Source organism: Aedes aegypti, chromosome 2, assembly GCF_002204515.2.
Source record: "Aedes aegypti strain LVP_AGWG chromosome 2, AaegL5.0 Primary Assembly, whole genome shotgun sequence".
Taxonomy (NCBI): domain Eukaryota; kingdom Metazoa; phylum Arthropoda; class Insecta; order Diptera; family Culicidae; genus Aedes; species Aedes aegypti.
This window is the reverse complement of record NC_035108.1, coordinates 253,720,305-253,744,261: the sequence shown is the minus strand read 5'-3', so window position 1 is coordinate 253,744,261 and position 23,957 is coordinate 253,720,305. Positions and strand designations below refer to the sequence as shown.

The 23,957-nt window shown below is 36.3% G+C and overlaps 1 protein-coding gene across 1 annotated transcript; it reads right to left on the bottom strand.

The window, feature by feature from the left end:
* Positions 1 to 118: 118 nt before the first annotated feature.
* Positions 119 to 23,919, bottom strand: LOC5564446. Its single transcript, XM_021844811.1, has 9 exons — positions 23,805 to 23,919; positions 23,454 to 23,614; positions 23,120 to 23,380; positions 18,109 to 18,305; positions 16,699 to 17,069; positions 16,266 to 16,565; positions 16,006 to 16,206; positions 7,598 to 8,343; positions 119 to 2,058 (listed from the first exon to the last, which is right to left on the bottom strand). Exons 1-9 carry the CDS (start codon positions 23,806 to 23,808, stop codon positions 1,603 to 1,605), a joined length of 2,697 nt encoding a protein of 898 aa, XP_021700503.1. The 5' UTR covers positions 23,809 to 23,919; the 3' UTR covers positions 119 to 1,602.
* Between the last annotated feature and the right edge of the window lie 38 nt (positions 23,920 to 23,957).

Sequence of the window (23,957 nt, the reverse complement as noted above, 5' to 3'; positions counted from 1 at the left end):
GTTCTTTGCGAAGCGAAACATGTTATTATCCTCCATATTTTCAGTGCGAATTTGTAATATTTCATAATATAGTTAATATTCGGTGCTGTCAGCGTCTTACTTTTACATTTTTTAAATCTTTATTTCATTCAATTTTACTACTATTATCATATTCTAGCATTGAATTTACTACGACCAGAGAAGAAGAGAGCACTTTTATATGGAATTCCCAAGCTTGAGATCTAATTTGTGTAAAACATATTTTTTTGTTGTAGCTAGCATAGCGTGTATCACGCTAAACGTTACACTGTTATGTGTAAATTATCAACATATCTACTAGGAATGTACTACACTCTTTTTCAAACGAAATACTTTAAAAAAAGTTGTACAGAATGCTACATATCTCAGAGTATTTCAGGGACCTTTTATACGCCTTGTATTTTATGAGAACACTAACATTCTGTATTATTCCGACTCATTAGTGAAGCAAGAATCAGACCAAGCGTGTAGGTACCAATCAGCTTGTGTTTCATTTAGGTGAAAACCCTCTGCTTTTCAATTCGAATTTCGTGAAACAGCTACACAATAGTCATTTGGCCATATGGTCGGTGTTAAGTCAAACTGGACATAGTGTTTTTTTTTTTCAAATGATTTTAGGAAACAAGTTTCAAGCGTTTTCTAGCATTCGAAGAGACATTTCATTAGTAACTGTAATATTGAAACTGTATCAAAATAGCATCGAAAGGATCGGAATCGATGGAGTACTTGCCTAATCTTTACAAAGCCACCAAATCGTTTCTCTGAACGCTGACCATATGTCGGATGAAAGATTTCATCAATGTAAAAATAAGTGGAACCTTTTAAGAGACAAGGAGGTAGTCATGCTAATTAACTTTTACCTACTAGTGTTCTATTACTCAATATCGAAACATATGCCATAACAAGTTACATACAGTTGACTGTACCAAATTATTTTAGACCTAATGGAATGATGTGAACGTTTATCTGCTATCGTTGTTCAAAAATTAATACGCAAGAGTCTGATAAACCCGTAGAAAGTTTAGATGAAATTTCGCAATTTCATCAAAATCTTAAGGATTTCGGTAAAACCTTCGCAGACAAATTAATTTCTTTATATCAGAGTACAAAATTATGTTAACTTGGGGCATACCAATATTTTTTTGGTTCGATTTTGCGCAGCAACACTGGTGACTCTTCGGCTATAGTATTTCACTATTGGTACTGACACCCTAGTGCCTTTTCTATTGTTTGCATGAAATCTTGCTTAACTTGACCCGGGAATGTCTATAAATAATTGAATAATATCTATTTCATAAAAAATGCCTTCGAAATTTAAGAGATCATTGTCCAAATGACAATCGCATTATATTCCTAAGAGATCCGATAACAGTAAAATTATAAAGTGAGTATCAATAGCATCCTTTTACATTTACACTTAAAATTAATTAACGCAATAAAATAAAACATTGTTTCAGTACACTTTGAACTGAACTGGAAGTCGAGCTGTAAAAGCAATCACATTCACAAATGAAACATACAGAGAGTAGTAGTAAGGATAGGAGCCGGCTACTATTCCACTAGACAACTACAAGTTCTATAAAGTTAGTTAACCACCTTCACCAGTTTACCTGTCTCCTCAAGTTCCTTTTCGTCGAGTTCCTTCTGTTCGCCGTCGTCGTTCTCTTCGGTATCACCTGGGTCGGCTTCGATTTCCATAACTACATCCTCCACAAGGTCTTCCTCCTTGGAGGCGCCTTCGTCTTCCTCGATTATCGGCTTACCCTCCTGGGAAGTTATCTTTGGCGACGTTTCTGAAGAACTGATCGGCAGAGACGAAGGCCTGGTCAGTTTACTGCTGGCGCTGCTTGCCGCCTTAAATGGAAACGCTGGCAATTGCTCGACCTGTGGCGTGTGAACTGCCACTATTTCCGTTTGCGTTTCGCAACTATCCTTCAGACTGCTGGACGACGTTTCCACCGTGCAAGCAGACATGTTGGCATTGGCAAAGAACTGCATACATGTTACAATGTCCTTCACGGAGGTTTGCAATTGTTGTACCTTTTAGAACAAAAGATAAAGCTTTCTATATTAGTAGGATGTTCCAAAATTTCACTTTTTTTTTAACGCACTCTGTGCTCGTAGCCACTACTGTGCCGGAATCAGTTGATCTGCTTCTTTACCGATACAGATTAACTTATCTATATTTACATCTACTTTCACTCTCTCATACTCTTTTACTCAAACACCGAGCAGGTAGGAGAGAGCTCTTGCTGTTAGTGAGGCTAGCTGCCTGCGAAGAGGGTCAGTTTGTCTCAGTCACCATCTGATGCTGACGGAGGATGGAAGCACGGTCCTCCGAGAGGCGTCTTCTGGTGGCTGGACGGGTTTTTTGTGGAGGGGCTGGGATTCGAACCCATGACCTTCCGCTTATGAAGCGAAAGCGTAACCTCAAGGCTACAGACCCCCCTAAAAATTACACGTTGTCAGAAAACTTTTGGGTTCAACTTCCAAAAAGTACCTACTTAGCCAAAGATGTTACAATCAAACTTTTGTATGGGTTGAACTCTATGCATCAGCTTAGGTCAAACTGCGATCCGCGTCGCGAGCCGCATGCGGCCCTTGACAAGGTTCTGTGCGGCCCGCGGACATTCACACGCTCGTTCAGATCTACTCACAAGTGAGTAGATTTCGACTCACTTCGGAACAAAGTGGAACTACTCAAAAGTGAGTAACACCATCGTTACTCACTTTAGAGTAACATTGTCAAATGTCAATATGGGAGTAACACTTACTCACTTCGTTTGATCTGAAATTTGCGAAAGTGAGTAGATGTCACTCACTTCAGGAAATGATATTTTTGGAAACAAATTTATTATGTTATTCATAAAATCAGGAGAAATATACAAAAAACATAACATTTATTCATTATCTCTTACATTACTATATGAATAATACATGATAACAAGTAAAAAAATTGATATTTGTGTTGAAAATTTCGCTGCTCTGGAATGGATCCCCGGATGTTATAAATCTCTGGGGGGTTGATGAAACCATGGAGGATGTAGTTTGACCGTGCCAGTAGCCTTCCCGGTTAGACTGTAAAAAATTGATAATTAGCCCAATAAAAAGTACGACGGTAAAACTTACTGTTTATATTTTTTTATTGCGGTTGTTCGATCAAAACCAGGACTTAGTCATTTTCACTCCGACCTCGCTTCACTTGATATCAGGATTATTGACTTCGCAGCACTAATCTGGAACTCGCCGGTTGGACTTCCGAAGCGAAGTTTCAAGCAAACTAACTACCATTGCTCTGCCGGCTCGGCTTTTGTCTCGACTGTTTTTGAAAACAGTCCGACATCACGTCGAAAGAAAAATTTTCACCACAACGCCTCCGTTTGTCAGTTCGAGCGCGCGAAATTTTCACAAGTCTTTGACGTTTACAAAGTGAGTCGAATATGTTTGTGTTTACGCGGTTTACTCAAAAGTGAGTAAGGTCGTTTTCTTTCATGGTTGAGTAAAAAGTTACTCACTTTGATAAAATAAGGTTACTCACTTTTGACAGCTAACTTGAAACTTCAAAAGTGAGTCAAAGTTACTCTCTTTTGAGTAGATTTGAACGAGCGTGCACATGTTTGAAATTTTGACTTTGTTTTCGTTGTATTGACATTTTTCCAATGATAATCTAATCTAAAATCAATGTAAATTCGATCTTTTTCATGCTTTCTGGATTCATAGAGCTCCTGAGAACGCAGAGATCCCATTTTCGTGCTCATACAAATAATAGATTTCCCGCCCCGCAGGAACAAGTGTCAAGGTCGAAGGATCAAACACTACTAACGAACCGATCGCTTTTTCACTACTTCACTACCGACGCGCGACATGTTCGATCCTGCCCTCATCGCCCGCCACCGCAGGAGCAAGCGTCAAGGTCGAAGGATCAAACACTACTAACGAACCGATTACTTTTTCACTACTTCACTACCGACGCGCGACATGTTCGATCCTGCCCTCATCGCTCGTCCCCGCAGGAGCAAGCGTGAAGGTTGAAGCACAGACAAACAGACGTAACACTTAGAACAAATCTTGATCAAAATCATAGTCACGAGGACATCTACGCCCAATGCTAAAATAAGTGTGATTGGCCGACAGGCCAACAGATGGCGGTAGTGTGTAAACGTCAAACGCGAACAAAAACGATGCGAGCGCTGCGGGTGGTGGATTGGCCACCTACCATATTTTTGAATCGACCGTTAAAAAGGTGGTCGATGGACAATGATGAGAGTGTGACGTCTGTTTGTCTGTGGTTGAAGGATCAAATACTACTCAATACCAAATTAGCCAAATTATCTCAAATTAATGCATAAAAACTGAAAAAAAAGAACATCCAAGAACAAGTTCCGGATAATCGAGTCTAAAATTCCGGATAATCGAATCCCGGTAATTGAGTCGCCGGATAATCGAGTCCGACCTGTATTTCTACAATAGTAATAAAAAAGTACGCGAGGAATTTTCTTGACAAATCTACTTTTTTATTAAAGTAATATATTGCTGTGTGAGTTTGAAACGCAAATATCAAATGCGGGAACACCAAACGCGGTAAGATTTTCCACATAGCAACTCGAAGTCAGCTTTTCTTTGCTAGGTTGGCGCTGAAGACGCCATTTCCAACTCAAAATGGATTCAACAGAAGAAGTTTTGGTTATGGACTTGAGAAAGTTAGTGACTGTTATTTTTTTGCTGAGTTTTGGACTCTAAGAAGAAATTATCAATCGTCTTCTGGGTAAGAAATTGTCTTGTTTCCATGTAACTATCTGATATAAAAACTTATACGCATTGTTCGATTGTTTCTCTCTAGAAAATCAATACTATCTTGAAATTCTGAAAATCCTGGAACGGAAGGAAACGCCGCCATTTCTGGTTGACCGGACGAATTGCATGCATAGATTGAATGTTTGGAGAATTTCACCAGGTATAAATAAACGGATGAAGTGTTTTAACAAAAGGAATAATAATTGTATTTTTCTATGTATCATAAGATTTCCACAGATTGTTATTCAACCGCATCACCGGTGGTAGGAGAAAGTAATCTGAATCCATCACTCGTGAACGGTGCACTGCAAATTACTTGCTGACTGCGTCTACAAAATGCATAATGTTTCTAGGTGTCCTTTGATTGTTTAGTCTTGCCGTCTTTTAGTCTTCATTTTCTTATCCTTCTTAAGTGCGCAGCGCATAGTAAGGAACCATTTTTCAACTATGTTCCTAGTTGTAAAACGTTATTTTCAACATAAAATCAACCCTCCAGGGGTTGATATTGAAGGAAACCATCGACTTGTCAACACCATCGATATATGGAATAGAAATGCTTTGCAAAATTGTTTGAGGGGACCATCATAGTAAGGGAAGATTGAAAAATGACGTCGATCATATTTTGAAGGTTTCTACACTCCGTTTCCTCAATCCCCTGTCGCGATTTTCACATTTTCGTAGACTCCTCCTTCCCTGAACGATGAACGTAATTGTTGAATGCTCCCTAACCATGCAATAAAATAATTCTGATTTTTTTTTTAATTTTTATAGTTTCATGAGTCAATATCGAGTAATGGAACATCGAGGTTTAATCATATTTGCTATATAGAAACGCCAATGAAGTATTTCTATATATTTGGTTTTGATATTTTCTAGTGAAAATACATAAACAGTCAAAGCTAATTCTCCTTTACACGCCAAGGGTTGAACGCAAAAAAGTCGTAGTTTGTACCCTTTTTGTATGTTGGTTTAGATTTTAGAAAACTAAGTTAATTACATGATTTCGATTATTTTGAGAGTTGCACTTAATGGCATTGAATTATAGATAAAATTCACTTCACTTAGTACACTTCTATGTTAAAGACATTCCACGTTCCACTGGGGACGTAAAGCCGTTAAAGCAAGAAAATGAAGATTAATTCAGAGTTTAAATGCTAGTAATGCTTTTAGTAAAACACTTCAACTGTTATAAATAATTTAACGAGTGCGCAGAATTAGGAACAAGGGTGTCTTTGAGAACAATTAAAAATTTGCAATAAAAATCATTACTTAGTGAAGCTTTTATATTTTTTCCTTATACATAAGATCAATAAGTATTTGCTTCCAAAATTTCAGAGTATTGTGTTTTGTTTTCAATATTACACCTGTTTGAAATTTGAAAAGCTTCAAGTGCGCAGAGTATGGGGCCTTCACGGTTGGGGAAGTCCTCTATGGCCGGACAGCCTCTATGCCCGGCCAGTTTAAATTTTCCAAAAACGAATAATGATATTAAGATTTTAGTATTCCAGGATTATACCAAAACACATTTTTGCAGTGTATTCAAACTATGACATTTTCATGTCCAAACGTAAAAAAAACAGCAGCTGTTAAAAGTTTCACTCGGATACAATCTACCAAAAAATGTGAAACTATAAGATTTCATACAAGTGTAGCCATAAATGTTTCTTATAATTTAAGCTGAATTTTCTCCGTACGTTGACTTCAGTAAGTTTCTCAATGCAAAATTTATTAGAAAATGTAGAATTTCAAAGAAAAGCAACCTTCTTGTAAACCATTGCAAAGAAATTATGAAGAACTATAAATTCCCGAAGACATTTTCATCTGAATACAAGCAACCGCTAATGCAACATAGACGGCGACATATGGCGAATCGATCTATGGCGCTGATCAAGATGGAGTTTATGGAACTGACCTATGATCTCGCTAATGTGCTTCATACGCTGTACATCATGCAAAGATTGAACACACAAGGCATGTGCTGACATACGAAGCACCCCTTGGCCTTTCTGTGGGTTTGGTGTAAACTTTGATGGTGAAAATCATAGTGTCTGAGCATAGAGGACAAATTTCAGTGCACACCATTTTTTGTACATAATGTAATCCACCATAAAAATGAATTGTAAAGGTTTATTTTTATTCTCATGTAAGTATTTACTTAAAATAATGTGATTTTTATATACTGTACAAAAAATAACGGTAAAACTAATGTAGATTTTGAAATATTACCAAAAAACAAAAAGTGTCCGGGCATAGAGGATTTCCCCCTACATGTAAACCCATTTTATGATGATGAATAACAATTTATCCTGACGTCCAATCAAAATAAGGTCTTCGACAAAGTAGTAGCTGGAAAGATTTCACATGAGTTTATTCACTTTTGCTGAATACAAAAGTTTGGCGATATCCATACTATTCTCCATATAAACCTCAAATGGCGTGAGCACAGTCAAATTTCCTCCAAGTCTCTTCAAATTTTGGGAGGATGCTATTTACCATAAAAAAAATCGTTAAGCATAGGGGAGCCAATATTTAAAAATTTGCATTTCTCTAGTGTACACTGTACATGTCCTCGTACCTATGATTTTGATAGTAATTTGTTCTTAGTTTTACGTCTGTATGTCTGTGCCATAAAAATCAATTTTTAGCGTTCCCCTTATACAGAAGTTGATTGTTACATCCTTAGCTACCATTTGAGAAACAAAGTTTTCTAACATAGCGAAATTGCTATATACATACATATACATACATATATTAGTAATTTAAAGAAGCATAATTTAAAACCCACCTGATTCATTAGCATCGAGCAAGTCTTCGTCAGGTCCTGAACGACAAGCACCGAGCTGTTTTCGTTGTTGATCACATCTAGCTTCATGGTGTCCGTCGTGCCGTTGGCCGCCTGTGACGGTTGCATGGCGGAAACCTTCTTCCACAAGGCATTGATAGCTTGCATCTGCAGCTGCTGTATTTTACGCTCGTTTTCCAGCGCAGTTTTGGTCATTTCCATATCTTTGGTCAATTTAAGGATGTAATCTTGCGTTCGCTTCTTCTGCAGAATATCCGCGATATTTTGGCCTCTCTTTCGGGTTCGGTAACCGCGCCAGATTTTTTGGATTAGTATGACTGAGTTTTCGGTGGTTTTGTTGTTGATAGTCGTGGCACCATTCACGCTTTCTTTTTCTTTGGCTTTGGCGAAGACTTGCCCACTTTGCTGGGCTGCCTTATTTCTGATGGTTTTCAACTTTTCGATATTGATAGCCTCGCTGTCTTCGTCCGAGCTAACGGCATTGCTGGAACCACCATCGGGGGGAGTGGCATGGGCGCCATGAGCCGAGCCTTTGGACTGAGCAGACAGTGCCCTAGAGTGGCTATTGCTAACGTTGGTCAGAGTCTTCCGAGGTGAAAGCGAAGGAGACGAACGCTCACTGCTAACACTGTTGCTGGTGCTATTGTTGGTAGAAGTGCTGCGCTTTGTAGGACGTGGACTCGAGCTCTTCGTGGTACTCGTAGGGATACCTGCGGCGCGGGTATTATCTGCAAAAAAAAAAAACAATTAGAACTAAGAAGGATTCAAAGCGATAGGTATAACTTGTCTTAACAGATCTTTACCATCTATCAAAATAGTGAATGTGAACATCATAAGAAAATCCAAACAGAAGAATAATACCATGACAATACAAAGGCAATAGGCAACTAGATGCAACTAATATTTAATAGCTCAGCCTCAAGAGTCAAGACGCGCAGCTGTAAACGAGATCAAGGACCAGTGCTGGGAATGGTAATAGTAGTAGGCTTGAATTTTCGCGAAAATCACGTGGCTCTCCCAATACAGTAGTTCGAAAACGTGAATTTCATCAAGTAGCCTCTGTTGGGTGCACGAATTTTCTAAATTATGAGTGTCATTGAAGGCTCTAAATGCGGGAAATGCAGCGGGAAATAGAACATTTTTCTACAGTAATTTTGGGTTGCCCTTAGCAACGGGTGTTTTGCAATTTTCAAGGCATTTTGCCTACAGCAGCGATGGTCGTGAGTTTCACTGGCTTCGCTGACTGTGATTGGCTTTGTTTGGCTACTGTAGAGTGAATTTCAGATTTTTTTTTTCCCAACCCTGATCAAGGATAATCCAAAGTATCTTCAAGATACCTTGGGGTAATCTAGATTCAATTTTGTTCGTTTCCGAAGACGTCTCATAAGTATATTAGCGTCAAAAAGGCTAACATATTCAAAGCTGAGACAGTCTTGTAGTGGATCATACGGATTAGGAAACATGTGTAAATAATCTGGAAAATCAGTATGAACAATAGGATCTACCAGGCAGGGAGGCACATATACTACATACGAAATATTAAACATAGTTTTTTTCAAACTGCAAGATAATTCCAGTTTGTCAACGACAATCAAGGTAGACTTGATGAAAATCGATAGTTTTATTTTGTTGTGTACCTTCGATCTTTCCGGACTAACATGGAAAAAGGGCCACAGTATTCTATGCTTTCAAAATTCATTTTTATTCGAAAATGTAAAAAGAAGCGTATTTCAACAATTTGTATTCAATTATAGAGTAAAGTGGGGCAAAAGTTCGAGTGGGGTAAGAGTTTCTTTTTAAGATTTCTAACTCAATTCAAAACAAATCTTATAAATGCCATGGTGGTTCGAATGCTATTCAAGTAAGAGACTTTCAATCCAAATATCATAAAAATCGATTGAGATTTGGAAAAGTTATGGCTATTTTTTGTTTTTTGACGTGAATATTGTAATTTTTGGTCAAACTTTCGTTGCATGGAACCAATTGAACACGCAGAGAAAACAATTTTGATATCAAATATATTCTGAATCATTACAACAAAATTTCTGTATTATTTGGTGGCTTATAAGAGCCTTTCATTGTTTCAATAACTATAAATGATTTAGTTCAAAAATATTTATTGTTGAATTTGACAGCTGGGTATAACGCGGTTCAACAAAAGAAATATTTGATTCAATGCGTTTTTCTTTTGAGACAACAATATTTTTGCATTAAAATGAAAATTTACTTTTTTTTTTTTTTTTTTTTTTTTTTTTTTTTAATTTCTTTATTAGTATCATTCCAAACATTACATTCATTATTTCTTATATCTAGGTGTTCTGTGTTATTAGACAACACTATCATCCTAATTTGGTAAAACAAATCTAAGATTTTATTAACATTTTGTTAACAACATATTACATTTCATTTGCCGTAGCAGTTCAGATTTTTTACAGGTGAGTTGATTTCACCTGCTTATAAGAGAAAAAAAAAAAGTTTTTAACATACTTAACCTAACTTAACCTAAACATATAACGCATTAATCGTGGCAATAGAAGATTGTAACGATTTTTGCCTGAAATTATTGATTATTTTATTTGACATTTGTTCCAATGTTTCAACATTGGATATCCTATGTAACTCATTGGTACTATACCAGGGAGGAAGCCTCAGAATCATTTTCAAAATTTTATTTTGAATTCTCTGCAGAGCTTTCTTTCTGGTATTACAACAGCTAGTCCATATTGGTACAGCATACAACATGGCTGGCCTGAAAATTTGTTTGAATATCAAAAGCTTGTTCTTAAGACAAAGTTTTGATTTTCTATTAATAAGGGGATAGAGACATTTTACATATTTGTTACATTTGGCTTGAATGCCCTCAATGTGATTTTTGAAAGTTAAATTCTTATCTAGCATGAGTCCTAGATACTTAACTTCATCTGACCAATTTATTGGAACCCCTCTCATCGTGACAACATGTCTACTTGAAGGTTTCAAATAAAGAGCTTTTGGTTTATGTGGGAATATTATTAGTTGAGTTTTGGAAGCATTAGGAGAAATCTTCCATTTTTGCAAGTATGAAGAAAAAATATCCAAACTTTTTTGCAATCGACTACAGATGACACGCAGGCTTCGTCCTTTGGCGGAGAGGCCTGTGTCATCCGCAAACAAAGATTTTTGACATCCCTGAGGTAACTCAGGTAAGTCAGATGTGAAAATATTGTATAATATTGGTCCCAAAATGCTGCCTTGAGGAACACCAGCTCTTACAGGAAGTCTTTCAGATCTGGAGTTCTGATAATTAACCTGAAGTGTACGATTTGACAGATAACTTTGAATTATTCTAACAATGTATGTTGGAAAATTAAAATTTTTCAATTTTACAATCAAACCTTCATGCCAAACACTGTCGAATGCTTTTTCTATGTCTAGAAGAGCAAGACCAGTAGAGTAGCCTTCAGATTTGTTGGAACGGATCAAATTTGTTACACGTAAAAGTTGATGAGTGGTCGAATGTCCATGGCGGAATCCGAACTGTTCATTGGCAAAAATTGAATTCTCGTTGATGTGGGCCATCATTCTGTTCAAAATAACCTTTTCAAAAAGTTTACTGATGGAGGAAAGCAAACTGATTGGACGATAGCTAGAAGCTTCTGCAGGATTTTTGTCTGGTTTTAAAATTGGAACAACCTTAGCATTTTTCCATTTGTCAGGAAAATATGTTAATTGAAAACATTTGTTAAATATATCAACTAAAAATGATAAGCTACTTTCTGGAAGTTTCTTGATGAGGATGTAGAAAATTCCATCATCGCCAGGAGCTTTCATATTTTTGAATTTTTTAATAATAGTTCTCACTTCTTCTCCCAGGCATTTTCGAAAACGTTCTCTTGATTGAGAATATTTTCGAACTCCTGAGTAACTTCATTTTCAATTGGACTAGTAAGTCCTAAATTAAAATTGTGCGCACTTTCAAACTGCATAGCAAGTTTTTGAGCTTTTTCGCAATTAGTTAGTAATAATTTGTTTTCCTCTTTCAATGCCGGTATAGGCTTCTGAGGTTTTTTCAAGATTTTAGATAATTTCCAAAAGGGCTTAGAGCCGGGGTCCAATTGAGAAATTTTATTTTCAAAATTTTTGTTTCTTAAATCTGCAAAACGTTTCTTGATTTCTTTCTGCAAATCCTGCCATATAATTTTCATAGCAGGATCACGAGTGCGTTGAAATTGCCTTCTCCTCACGTTTTTAAGACGGATCAAGAGTTTAAGATCATCGTCTATAATCACGGATTCAAATTTTACTTCACATTTTGGAATTGCAATGTTTCTGGCTTCAACAATGGAATTTGTTAAAGTTTCAAGAGCATTGTCAATATCAATTTTAGTTTCTAAAGAAATGTTAACATCAAGATTAGAGTCAACATACGTTTCATATATATTCCAGTCGGCTCGTAAATAATTGAAAGTGGAGCTGATAGGATTGAGAATCGCTTCATGCGATATTTGAAATGTAACAGGGACATGATCAGAATCAAAATCAGCATGAGTAACTAATTGGCTACAAAGATGACTAGAGTCGGTTAAGACCAAGTCAATCGTAGATGGATTTCTAGAAGAGGAAAAACATGTAGGGCTATCAGGGTATTGAATTGAGAAATATCCTGAAGAGCACTCATCAAATAAAATTCTGCCGTTGGAATTACTTTGAGAATTATTCCATGACCGATGTTTGGCATTAAAGTCACCAATGACAAAAAATTTTGACTTATTGCGAGTTAATTTTCGCAAGTCAGTTTGAAGCCAATTAACTTGCTGTCCAGAGCATTGAAAAGGCAAATAGGCAGCTATGAAAGTATATTTACCAAACTGTGTTTCAACAGAAACACCTAAAGTTTCAAAAACTTTAGTTTCAAATGACGAAAACAGTTGATGTTTTATACGCCTATGAATGATGATTGCAACTCCCCCACATGCCCCATCAAGTCGATCATTACGATAAACAAAAAAGTTAGGATCTTTTTTAAATTTGGATCCAGGTTTTAAATAAGTTTCGGTAATAACTGCTATATGCACGTTATTAGCTGTAAGAAAATTAAACAGCTCGTCCTCTTTACCATTCAGAGAACGAGCATTCCAATTTAAAATATTTAAATTATTATTTGGATCCATTAGAAAAACGTAATCCAATAACAATTTTATTTGTAAATTTTACACCTACTTGGACTGCTTCAGTCATAGTGGTGGCTTTGAACATTGCATCAATCATTAGATTCAATTGTTCAGTTAGAAAATTAAAATCAGAGGCAGACATATCATCTGATGATTTCCCATTGGAATTTTCGGTAGACGAAGAAGCGGGGTAGGAGTTACCTGTGGCGGTAGGGTTTTTTCCATTTGATTTGAAACAAGTAGAATGGGTACTCATGGAACGAACAGGGGAAGAGTTCAAATTACCTGCTACGATATCGGCAAAGGATTTACCGTGGGTAGATACATTCGAAATTGAAAGATTCGAACGGCTACCCGACGGATTAAAATTTGTTTGTGAATGAGCATGATTATGATCTTCCTGGTGGGTATGATTCATGATCAAGCGATCGTTAACTGAAAAATGAGCATTGTTCGATACTCTACCAGGCAAATTCCGGAAACGACCGTTATCGTAACGGATATTATCCTTCATCTGCTTGGCACGAGCCTCAACGACTCTTTTGCGTGAAATGCATTCCCAAAAGTTAGCTTTGTGAGGGCCCTTGCAATTGGCACATTGAAATTTTCTGGTATCTTCTTTCACAGGACAGTCGTCCTTAGCGTGAGAAGAACCTCCGCAAATCATGCATTTAGCATCCATGCGACAATTTTTTGTACCATGACCCCACTTTTGGCACCGACGGCACTGAGTGGGGTTCTGGTAATTTCCTCCAGGTTTCTGGAAATGTTCCCACGTCACACGGACATCGAACATAAGTTTAGCTTTTTCTAAAGCTTTAATATTATTTAGTTCTTTTTTGTTAAAGTGAACTAAATAATATTCTTGAGAAAGCCCTTTCCGAACAATGCCAGATTGGGTTCTCTTTTTCATAATGATTACTTGGACTGGGGAAAAACCAAGTAAATCATTTATTCCATTTTTGATCTCTTCAGGTGACTTATAGTCACTTGAGAGACCTTTCAAGACGACTTTGAACAAACGTTCAGTTTTGTCGTCATAAGTAAAAAATTTGTGCTTCTTCTCTTCAAGATATCTGAGAAGAAGTTCGCGATCTTTAAGAGTTTCCGGCAAAACGCGACAGTCTCCTTTCTTTGCGATTTGGAAGGAAACCTTGATTCCCCTAATGGAGTTCAAGATCTCCTGCCTAAATCCCCCAAATTCGGAACAACTGACCACGATAGGCGGCACTCTTTGCTTCCTCACTTGAATCAAAGAGCCTGGGCTAGAGGCTGCTTCGATTTGGTGTTCGGAAAATTTGTCTAGAGCATCGAACTGATTGCTCATTTCAATACAATTATTCATTTCACCCTTGGAAGAAACTTCGCATTCCGGGGAAGCGTCCTTTCTTCCATTCTTGCCACGTGTAGTGACAGTTTTAAAACCCACTTTTTTGGAAGGAAGTAGTGAATTCAGAGATTCACCCTTCCTTTTGTTAGTTGTTGATACCATGTTTAGTTAATAAACGAGAAAGACGTGACCTTCGAGAGGTTTTTTCCCTAGACGGTGTCCAAGAAGGATTACCACCGCTAGCTTTCGCCAACGGGTCCAACGAAAAATCGAAGGCACGGGTCCAAACAAGGATCGTAAAGGGATCAATAGTAGAAAAAATAGTACTGAAAAGTACTGTTAAAGTAGCACTGAAAAGTACCGTTTTTAATTTTAGCACTGAAAAGTACTGTTTGTGTAGCACTGAAAAGTACTGTTTTATTGCTTTAGGTAGTTTTTAAGAAAACTTCCAAGAGCAGAGAGAATTCGTGTACGCACAGCACGAAGGTACGATGCGCACTGAAATGAAAATTTACTGTTTTATATCAAAGCATAGCTGTTTTTTGATTTTATAATATATTTATTTGAAATAATAACATCTTTTTATTGGCCGCAGTCCCCTCTCTTTTCATTTTGTTTTTATTTTGGAATGAAGAAAAACGAGTATGGCTTTTTAATACTTAATTTATTTACATTTTACATTACTGCTGTACTTATCTGGGCCACTCTCCAAATGTATAATCATTGGATTCCTGCTCCGCAAGCGACGGCATGAAATTAGCAGTTCAACTTCCTTTTACTAAATTAGTATCAGCGTTTCAATCTTGTATTCCACTGCAATCATTAAACACATCTAATTAGAATAAATATTAACGAAATGGTCATAACTTACCAAGAATAGTTTTGATCGTTGTTTCATATGTTTCAAAACAATTGATTGAACCTTTCCTGAAGAACGAATAAATGTTTCCGCGCCAGACATTTTTACTTTTGTTTAGAGTAAAAAAAAACAAAATGGCGGGTCACTTAACACTCCAACAATGAAAATAATTGGAACAAATAAATCTTCCAGTTGAAATGAAACTAGGTTTTGTTGTTTCAAAAATATATCCGATTGAGAATGCTGTCCGTAATTTCAACAATATTACTGATTCGTTTAGATAAAAATAATTGTTGTTTCAACACAGTTTATTCAATTACAACAAATTGACAGTGCTTGTTAAAAATAACAAAAATAATCATTGTTTTAAATGGCTGTTAATTCTCTGCGTGTTCCGATTTATTTTTGTGACAAATAAGCTTTGTTTGTTACAAATAGCTTCCATTTTGGAAACTACTAATTCAGAAAGCGTTGTATGAAAACTATTAACTAATTTAAATGTAACAAATAAGCTAATCGGAGGCATGTCGGTCTATAGTCACGTAAAGGAATAACAATAATAACAAAATTGGGCAATATTTCCAAATAGTATTTGTTTAATAACTTTTTTCACAAGCATCGGACTGCTTTGCGGTCTTCGACAATGTTCTTCATCGTAGAAATACCTATCGAGGTTTGTATTCAGCATTTTTATAGAGGTCAATAGGCGATCTCTGGCGATTTTTCTTGGCAAAAGTAAGTTTTCCCATAGTAAATGCCATACAAATTTTGAATGGCTGACGCGTCAATCTAGTTTCACCGATCGAGCTGAAATTTTGCACAGTTGTTATGGGACCGAAATGCAATCCAAAAAGTGGACTGGAGCGAGAATCTAACTTTGATAGCGGATAAATTGAATTAGATGATCGAGTTGAATATCCTTCTTTTTGGCTAACATCCTCTATAAGAATGGCTAGGTGTTTAGTGTGTTTTACATTACCGAACATAACTTTTCTCTTACAAAAATAGGTATACCAAAATAAATTGCTTTCAAAAAACGAAGCTACCTTACCTTTGGTTTTGATCGCCTTGGGAATCTGTGGTGTCTGCGGCTGTGGCTGGTTAGCACAGTTTTGCATATTACGCTGTACAATCGTGGCCGGTGAAGTGGTTGGTCCGCAATCGGGACTCATCAACGATTCCGGCACGGGAACCATTTTCGATGCGGCTGCCAGCGGGCCACCCATAATGACCTGCCCGGCAGGTGGTTGATCTAAAATAATTCAAATCATGTTGAGGAGAATGTAATACTGTAGTTTAAAATGAACTAACCGTTGTAGAGATTGGCACCACTAGCACTGACTTGTTGCTTCGACAGAACGATGCTCTCATGCATTGAACTATTCATAGAGTTGACGTTGCTCGTGGGATTCAACATATTCGGGTCGAGACTTTGTGACATAATGTTGTCGGAAGTGATGTTGTCAATTAAAGATTTGGTGAGTTCAAACAGTTGATTACCACCGCTAGTGTTTTCGATAGTGCTGGAAGTCATCAAATTGGTAGAAGTGTTACCGTGATAACTACTGGACATGGTATCCGGCGAGTGCTGACGACCACTCAATCGAGTAACTGAAATATGAATAGTATCGTCATTAATTATCAGTATTATTATTTCATCTTTATAACGTGGCTTTTCGCACTTGGCGAGTTCGACACTTTACATCATGTTTTATGGAAAGATTGTTAAATGATTGTTACAAACCTCTAGGTGACTGTATTCGGCTTTGTCCTTTCCGCCTGAGTGATGAAGGTGAGTTATTCACAGGCGTGGTGGTTCCATCTCCTCCGCCACCGGAACTTTGTTCCTGCAACTGTCGCTGATGCTGTTGAGCTTTGCTTAGAATCAATCTCAACTTGCGTTCGTTTTCGTTCTCCAAAGCTTCACCGGACAGAGGACAAACCGTACTAAGGTACCGGGCTAAGGTAACTTGTTCGCCCACGCGAAACTGGCGACCACGTCCTTGGCTGTATAACCATTCGGCCTTCAAACTTTCAATAGCTGTTACAACGAACCCGTCAATCATTTTTACACTCATGCACCAATTCAGCACAAAAGGTCGGTAATCAAATCCGCTGCAAGGGATTAAGATTTTATACTGATCTACCTAGACCATAGGTTCCCAAACTTTTCTAGTGCACGACCCACCTAGCGATTAGGCATATTTTTTGCGACCCACCAGAAAGTGTGAGATTTTTACTTTAAACATTCAAGATCATTCGTAACTTCGTTATCGATCAGTATCGATCGAAAGTTGATATAGACAAACTCCACATAAAATTTCAAGGTGCGCGATGTTTTCAATATTCACAACTTATCAACTTTACTTACATTAAATTGATTTTTCCTAAATAATTAAATGCATTTAATAAAATCATTTAATTATGAAAAATACAATCGTTATCATAAAATAAAGATAACATATTTAGTTTTCTCGGAAAAAGCAAACTTCCAAGATAAAAGTTCAGTTCCAACATTTTTCGGAAAGCTCGTTTCAGTATTTTTGGCTTCTTAGGTTTAAGACTTACAGTAGAAAAATTGGCTTTAATGGCGACCTTATTTGAAATTAGTTAACTTGTTCCGAACGTAGCTCTACAATACATGTAATTTCGTCTTTAACTACGCTTTTTCGTTAGTTATTTGCCACGCGAAAATTTTCAGCACAAGGAGTGCAGATAGTTCGTTGAAATCCGATGAACCTTTGTGATGATATTAATTGAATTATTTTTCAAAGTTATCATGTGTGAAAATTCTAACTGTATCTTTAAGAAACAACATATTTTTGCAGAGTTTTTCAAATAAATAGCCGATTCTCTTGATAAAAATCTATTTCTCTTGGTCGTATTGCTGAAAAATCCAAAATCAGATATTATAGTTACAAATCATTTCAAGTAAAATGATCAATTCAATCTTGATCAAAAGTATTAACCAAAATATAAATGAGAACTGTTAAAAACCAGTTGCTAAAAATCGAGAGGACACTAAGAAACCTACAAAATAAATGAGAACAAAATTTTTTCGCGACCCACCAGAGATGAGCCCACGACCCCCCTGGGGGTCGCGACCCACAGTTTGGGAAACTATGACCTAGACAGATTGAACTTGAATACTCACATTGAATTCCCAGTCATCTGAACACAAGGATTATCCGCTATCGTGATGCTGTTGAGATTGTTCAAGTGACTTAATGTGCAAATTTCGTTCAAATCGGAAATGTTGTTCTTCGCCAACGTTAACGTTTCCAACGAATGGGGCAAATACTTGTCGCATTGTCTCAAGTGAGCGATCCTGTTTCCGTTTATGTACAGTTCCTAAAAGATGGAATTGAGTTAAGGGTTTATTCTTTAATTTATTTATTTGATGACTACTTCTATTGGACATCATGGTCTTAATGAAAAAAACTAATACTAACACATCTAGAAACCCATCTACGATTGATTTAGTCTTAACCGACTCTAGTCACCTTTATAGCCAACTGATTACTCATGCTGAAAGATCCCATGAAGCGATTCTCAATCTTGTCAGCACCACTTTCAATTATTTTCGAGCCGACTATAATATATATGAAACATATATTGACTCTAATATTGATGTTAACATTTATTTACAAACAAAACTTGATATTGACAATGTTCTTGAAACTTTAACAAATTCCATTGTTGAAGCCAGGAGCATTACAATTCCAGAATGTAAATCCGTGATTAGACGATGGTCTTAAACTTTTGATCCGTCTTAAAAACGTGAGGAGAAGGAAATTTTAACGCACTCGCGATCCTGCTATGAAAATTATATGGCAGGATTTGCAGAAAGAAATCAAGAAACGTTTTACCAATTAAGAAACAAAAATTTTGAAAATAAGATTTCTCAATTGGACCCTGACTCTAAGCCCTTTTGGAAATTATCTAAAATTTTGAAAAAACCTCGGTAGCCAATACCGGCATTGAAAGAGGAAAACAGATTATTACTAACTAATTGCGAAAAAGCTCAAAAACTTGCTATGCGCTATGCAGTTTGAAAGCGCCCACAATTTTAATTCAGGACTTACTAGTCCAATTGAAAATCAAGTTACGAAAATTCCTGGGATACTGATTTGGAAGAAGTGAGAACTATTATTAAAAAAAAAAAACAAAAATATGAAAGCTCCTGGCAATGATGGAATTTTCTACACCCTCATCAAGAAACTTCCAGTAAGTAGCTTATCATTCTTAGTTGATATATTTAACAAATGTTTTCAGTTGGCATATTTTCCTGGTAAATGCTAAGGTTGTATCAATTTTAAAATCAGACAAAAATTCTGCAGAAGCTTCTAGCTATTGTCCAATCAGTTTGCTTTCCTCCATCAGTAAACTTTTTGAAAAGGTAATGCCAACAGAATGAAGGTCCACATCAACGAAAAATCATTTTTGCCAATGAACAGTTCGGGTTCCGCCATGGACATTTGACCACTCATCAACTTTTACTTGTAACAAATTTGATCCGTATCAACAAATCTGGAGGCTATTCTACTGGTCTTGCTCTTCTAGACATAGAAAAAGCATTCGACAGTGTTTGTTTGGCATGAAGGTTTGATCGTAAAATTAAAAATCTTTAATTTTCCAACATACATTGTTAGAATAATTCAAAGTTATCTAGCAAATCGTACACTTCAGGTTAATTATCAGAACTCCAGGTCTGAAAGACTTCCTGTAAGAGCTGGTGTTCCTCAAGGCAGCATTTTGGAACCAATATTATACAATATTTTCACATCTGACTTACCTGAGTTACCTCAGGGATGTCAAAAATCTTTGTTTGCGGATGACACAGGCCTCTCCGCCAAAGGACGAAGCTTGCGTGTCATCTGTAGTCGATTGCAAAAAAGTTTGGATATTTTTTCTTCATACTTGCAAAAATGGAAGATTTCTCCTAATGCTTCCAAAACTCAACTAATAATATTCCCACATAAACCAGCTCTTTATTTGAAACCTTCAAGTAGACATGTTGTCACGATGAGAAGGGTTCCAATAAATTGGTCAGATGAAGTTAAGTATCTAGGGCTCATGCTAGATAAGAATTTACCTTTCAAAAATCACATTAAGGGCATTCAAGCCAAATGTAACAAATATGTAAAATGTCTCTATCCCCTTATTAATAGAAAATCAAAACTTTGTCTTAAGAACAAACTTTTGATATTCAAACAAATTTTCAGGCCAGCCATGTTGTATGCTGTACCAATATGGACTAGCTGTTGTAAAACCAGGAAGAAAGCTCTGCAGAGAATTCAAAATAAAATTTTGAAAATGATTCTGAGTAGTACCAATGAGACGATGATGGGATAAGTTGAGACTTGCTCTAAATTCTTGTGTTAGATACGTTTATAATTTGTCGAGATTTTCAAGAGTGTCTTATCTCCACAAAGAACTCATTGGTTGTAGTTTTTCAAACCTTTATAGATATAGGTCATGCATAACAATATTCAAAATTCTATTGTTGAAAAAGCCAGAATATTTGTTAACAAAACTTTCTCCTATGCGATCCGATAGAAATAGAAGCCTTTTAATTCCTCAACATCGTTCTGCATATTACAGTCAATCTTTGTTCGCAAGAGGTATTGTCTTCTGGAACCAATTGCCACTACATATTAAAACAAATGTCTCAATGGTGAATTTTAAAAGGGACCTAAAACAGTTGTTGGCAGCATTATTCAGGGATTTGATGAAGTATAGTTTGAATTAACATTGAAAATTAAATATTAGAATATCTTTGGCCTATTACTTTCTTATCAAGTGTAATGATTTACAAGGCTTTTAGCCTTATATTACATGAATTCACAAATAAATAAATAAATAAAATGAGTTACATAGAATATCCAATGCAAATTAAATAATTAATAATTTCAGGCAAAAATCGTTACAATCTTCTATTGCCACGATTAATGCGTTATATGTTTAGGTTAAGTTAGGTTAAGTATATTAAAAACGTTTTTTTTTCTCTCTTATAAGCAGGTGAAATCAACTCACAAAAAAAATGATTAGATTTTGATGATTCTTGCATATATTTAAGTTGTATATGTAAGCAACAAATGTGCAAAATATGAGGCAAATCCATCAAGGAATAACAAAAATGCTTGAATAACGAAAAAACGTGTCCTTCAAGACAAAAAAGGGGCTACTTTGGAGCCAGTCTTCCCATGAACCGAACCGATGTGCAACTTTGGTTTGAACCTTGCAACTTGTGTTGTACCACAAACGCGCTTCGTTTCTGTACCAGTGTATCAAACCGAACCCGGTACATGTGTACTTCGGTTCAAACTTGGATTGGCTCAAAGCAGGCAGGCAGAGAACGATTGAAATCCACGCGGATAAATTTCTACGATCATATATGGAACTTCTTGGTTCAAATCGCAAGACCTTCGAGGCTTGAATAAATGTTTCATTTAAGCAGATCAATTGAGATCAATACTTTGAATAACATTCAGAGGTAACTATAACTATATAACAAATTTCAGCGAAACCTAGTATTCACTATTTTTCGTTTGTTATATGAGACTTAAACTTTCAACTACCTCTTAAATGGAACTATCAGTTACGAATGCTTGATTTTTAAGTTTACATAAACGAACGATGTAACTACCAGGTACTGCGATAATTGATGAGTTATGTACAAAAACTGTCTTTTTTTATTCCTACTGTTATATGAACGATATACAGAGGGATCACATTAGTATCTGTACTTTAAAAGTAATTTTCATTATAAACGCAATTAATCTATGAAGTAAAGATCGTAAAGAAGTAAAAGTTTGCTTTTGTAATATGCTTTTAGTTTCTTAGCAGTTCAGAGCTGGCTTAAAAGTAGTTTATTTTAGCCATTGAACAATGCAATTGTTTTGTACTGCAAATTCATTCGAAATACGACGGAATTTTTTTTTATGAGATAATGTTATGATCTTGTCATTGGTACGTATTGAAATATGTGTATTCTATGTCTATTCACGTTTCCATATATTTTTTTTTTAATTTTTTAATGTTGTAAAATATACAAACCAAAACATTTTAATAAAATAAAAGTCGTAAAAATAAGACCTTTGATCAATTATTTTAATGAAACAACAATTTTAAGCAAAACAAATCACAAGATTTTTATGAAACATGACGATTTGATAGTTTTGTGATGCTCCCAATAACTTGCCACGACATGGAAAAAATTCATACAATGTTTCAATGTTTGTATAGTCAATGTTTTATACCTTGTGAATATTTATTCGGAATTTTTTGAAATGTTTTCTTGTTTAGCCTGTTATTGTTGATGTTGTTCCAAAAACAAGTCATGCCCAGTGGTAGAGCATACATTGGTTAATAAAAGTGCTGAAGACACAAAACTGCTCAGATTAATATTTACGGTGCAAATAAATACAAAAGGAAGAGTCGTCAAAAGTATTCCAAGAATTAAAGGATTTCTTTAGCTTTTGCGCAAGGTATCCGAGAAGAACTTCCTGAAGAACCTGTAAAATAATCGCGTAAGAGTATCTGAAGGTTTCCCTGGAATCTCTAGAACTTTGCACCAGGGTTCACTCCAAGGAAACCGGGAAAAAACAGTGACTTTAGAGACCATTTTAGTATAAAAAGATTCCTTTAAAAACCTTCCATTCCAAATAGACTAAGTATTCCTGGGGGTTTTAAAACTAGGTTTATGGAATGTGAACTATAGTGAAAAGGTTGAAGTTTGAGTATATTTTCTCCAATTGGGATTAAAGTTGCACATGAGAATTTCATTGATTATTTTCTCATTGCTATTGATTTGTCAGATAGACTCTTATCGTGAATCCCTCTTGACTCGCATTCAAATAGAGACCAAGACCTATCTAAAGAGACCTGCTACCAGCCCTGTTCTCGAGGAATATAAGAAGAAAAACCGGTGAAATAGTCGCGTAAGCATCTCTGGAGCCTCTAGATTTTTCCACCAGGACTCCAGCATAATGAGAAAAAGGAAAACAGTTACTTTAGAGCATTTCGGTGAAAAAAGAGACTTCAGAGACCTTCCATTAAAATAGAGATTTTTTAGAGACTTGTATTGATATAGTCACCAAGTCTCTAAAAAAGGCCAGCTACCAGCCCTGGATTCCCTACATTCCCGCACGAAGTGGCCTTACCTTCAAATTCTTCAGGAACGAGATATCCGAAATGATACCGATGCTATTCTCCGACAGATTCAAACATTCCAGACTGGTGTTGGTATTCAGATGCTCAATAGTTTTAATATTGTTCCCTTCCAGATTGAGATGCGTCAAATGAACCAAATCCTTCAGGCCCTCAATGGTCAGAATTCCGTTGTAGGCAAGGTTCAGCTCCCGCAGGCAATGCAACCGGCAAACGCCGTACATCCGGAGCAGTTGATTCTTACATAGCGATAACTGTGGGAAGGGTAAGGAAAAAAGGTCTCAAATAAACTGAATAATGGAACAAATTTAAATAATTTAGATCTACCTTTTCTATCTTAAGATACGAATCGATATTGTCAATCTTCTGCAGTTCATTGTCATCCAGGATCAACACTTTGTATTGCTGCGCGTCGTCCGTTTTGGGAATCTTTTTCAGGCATTTCTTCGACAGATCGAGAATCAGCTTTTGGGATTCGGCTTCAATTTCTACATCAATGAGAAAGAGTTTCAAAATTAGTGCCCTACAAAGAATTTTTCCAAGTCCAATCAGTGGGTAAGAAAATTAAATTTGCCGTTCATTTTCAAATCCAACCAATATATTTCCAACGGAAATCTCTTACCCATTATGAACGAAACGAATTAGCAAACATTTCAATGAAAAATTAAGAATATTTACCCATTTCTGTTGAATTTTACGCTTGCACAACACCTTTTTTACCGAAACTGTCAAAAGATATCCTTGTTTTTCACTTTTACTTTCCTCCTTGTAGTCTAATCCTTTTCCTTTTTGTGTTTCTGAACGCACGCTCACACACACGCACAAAGCGTC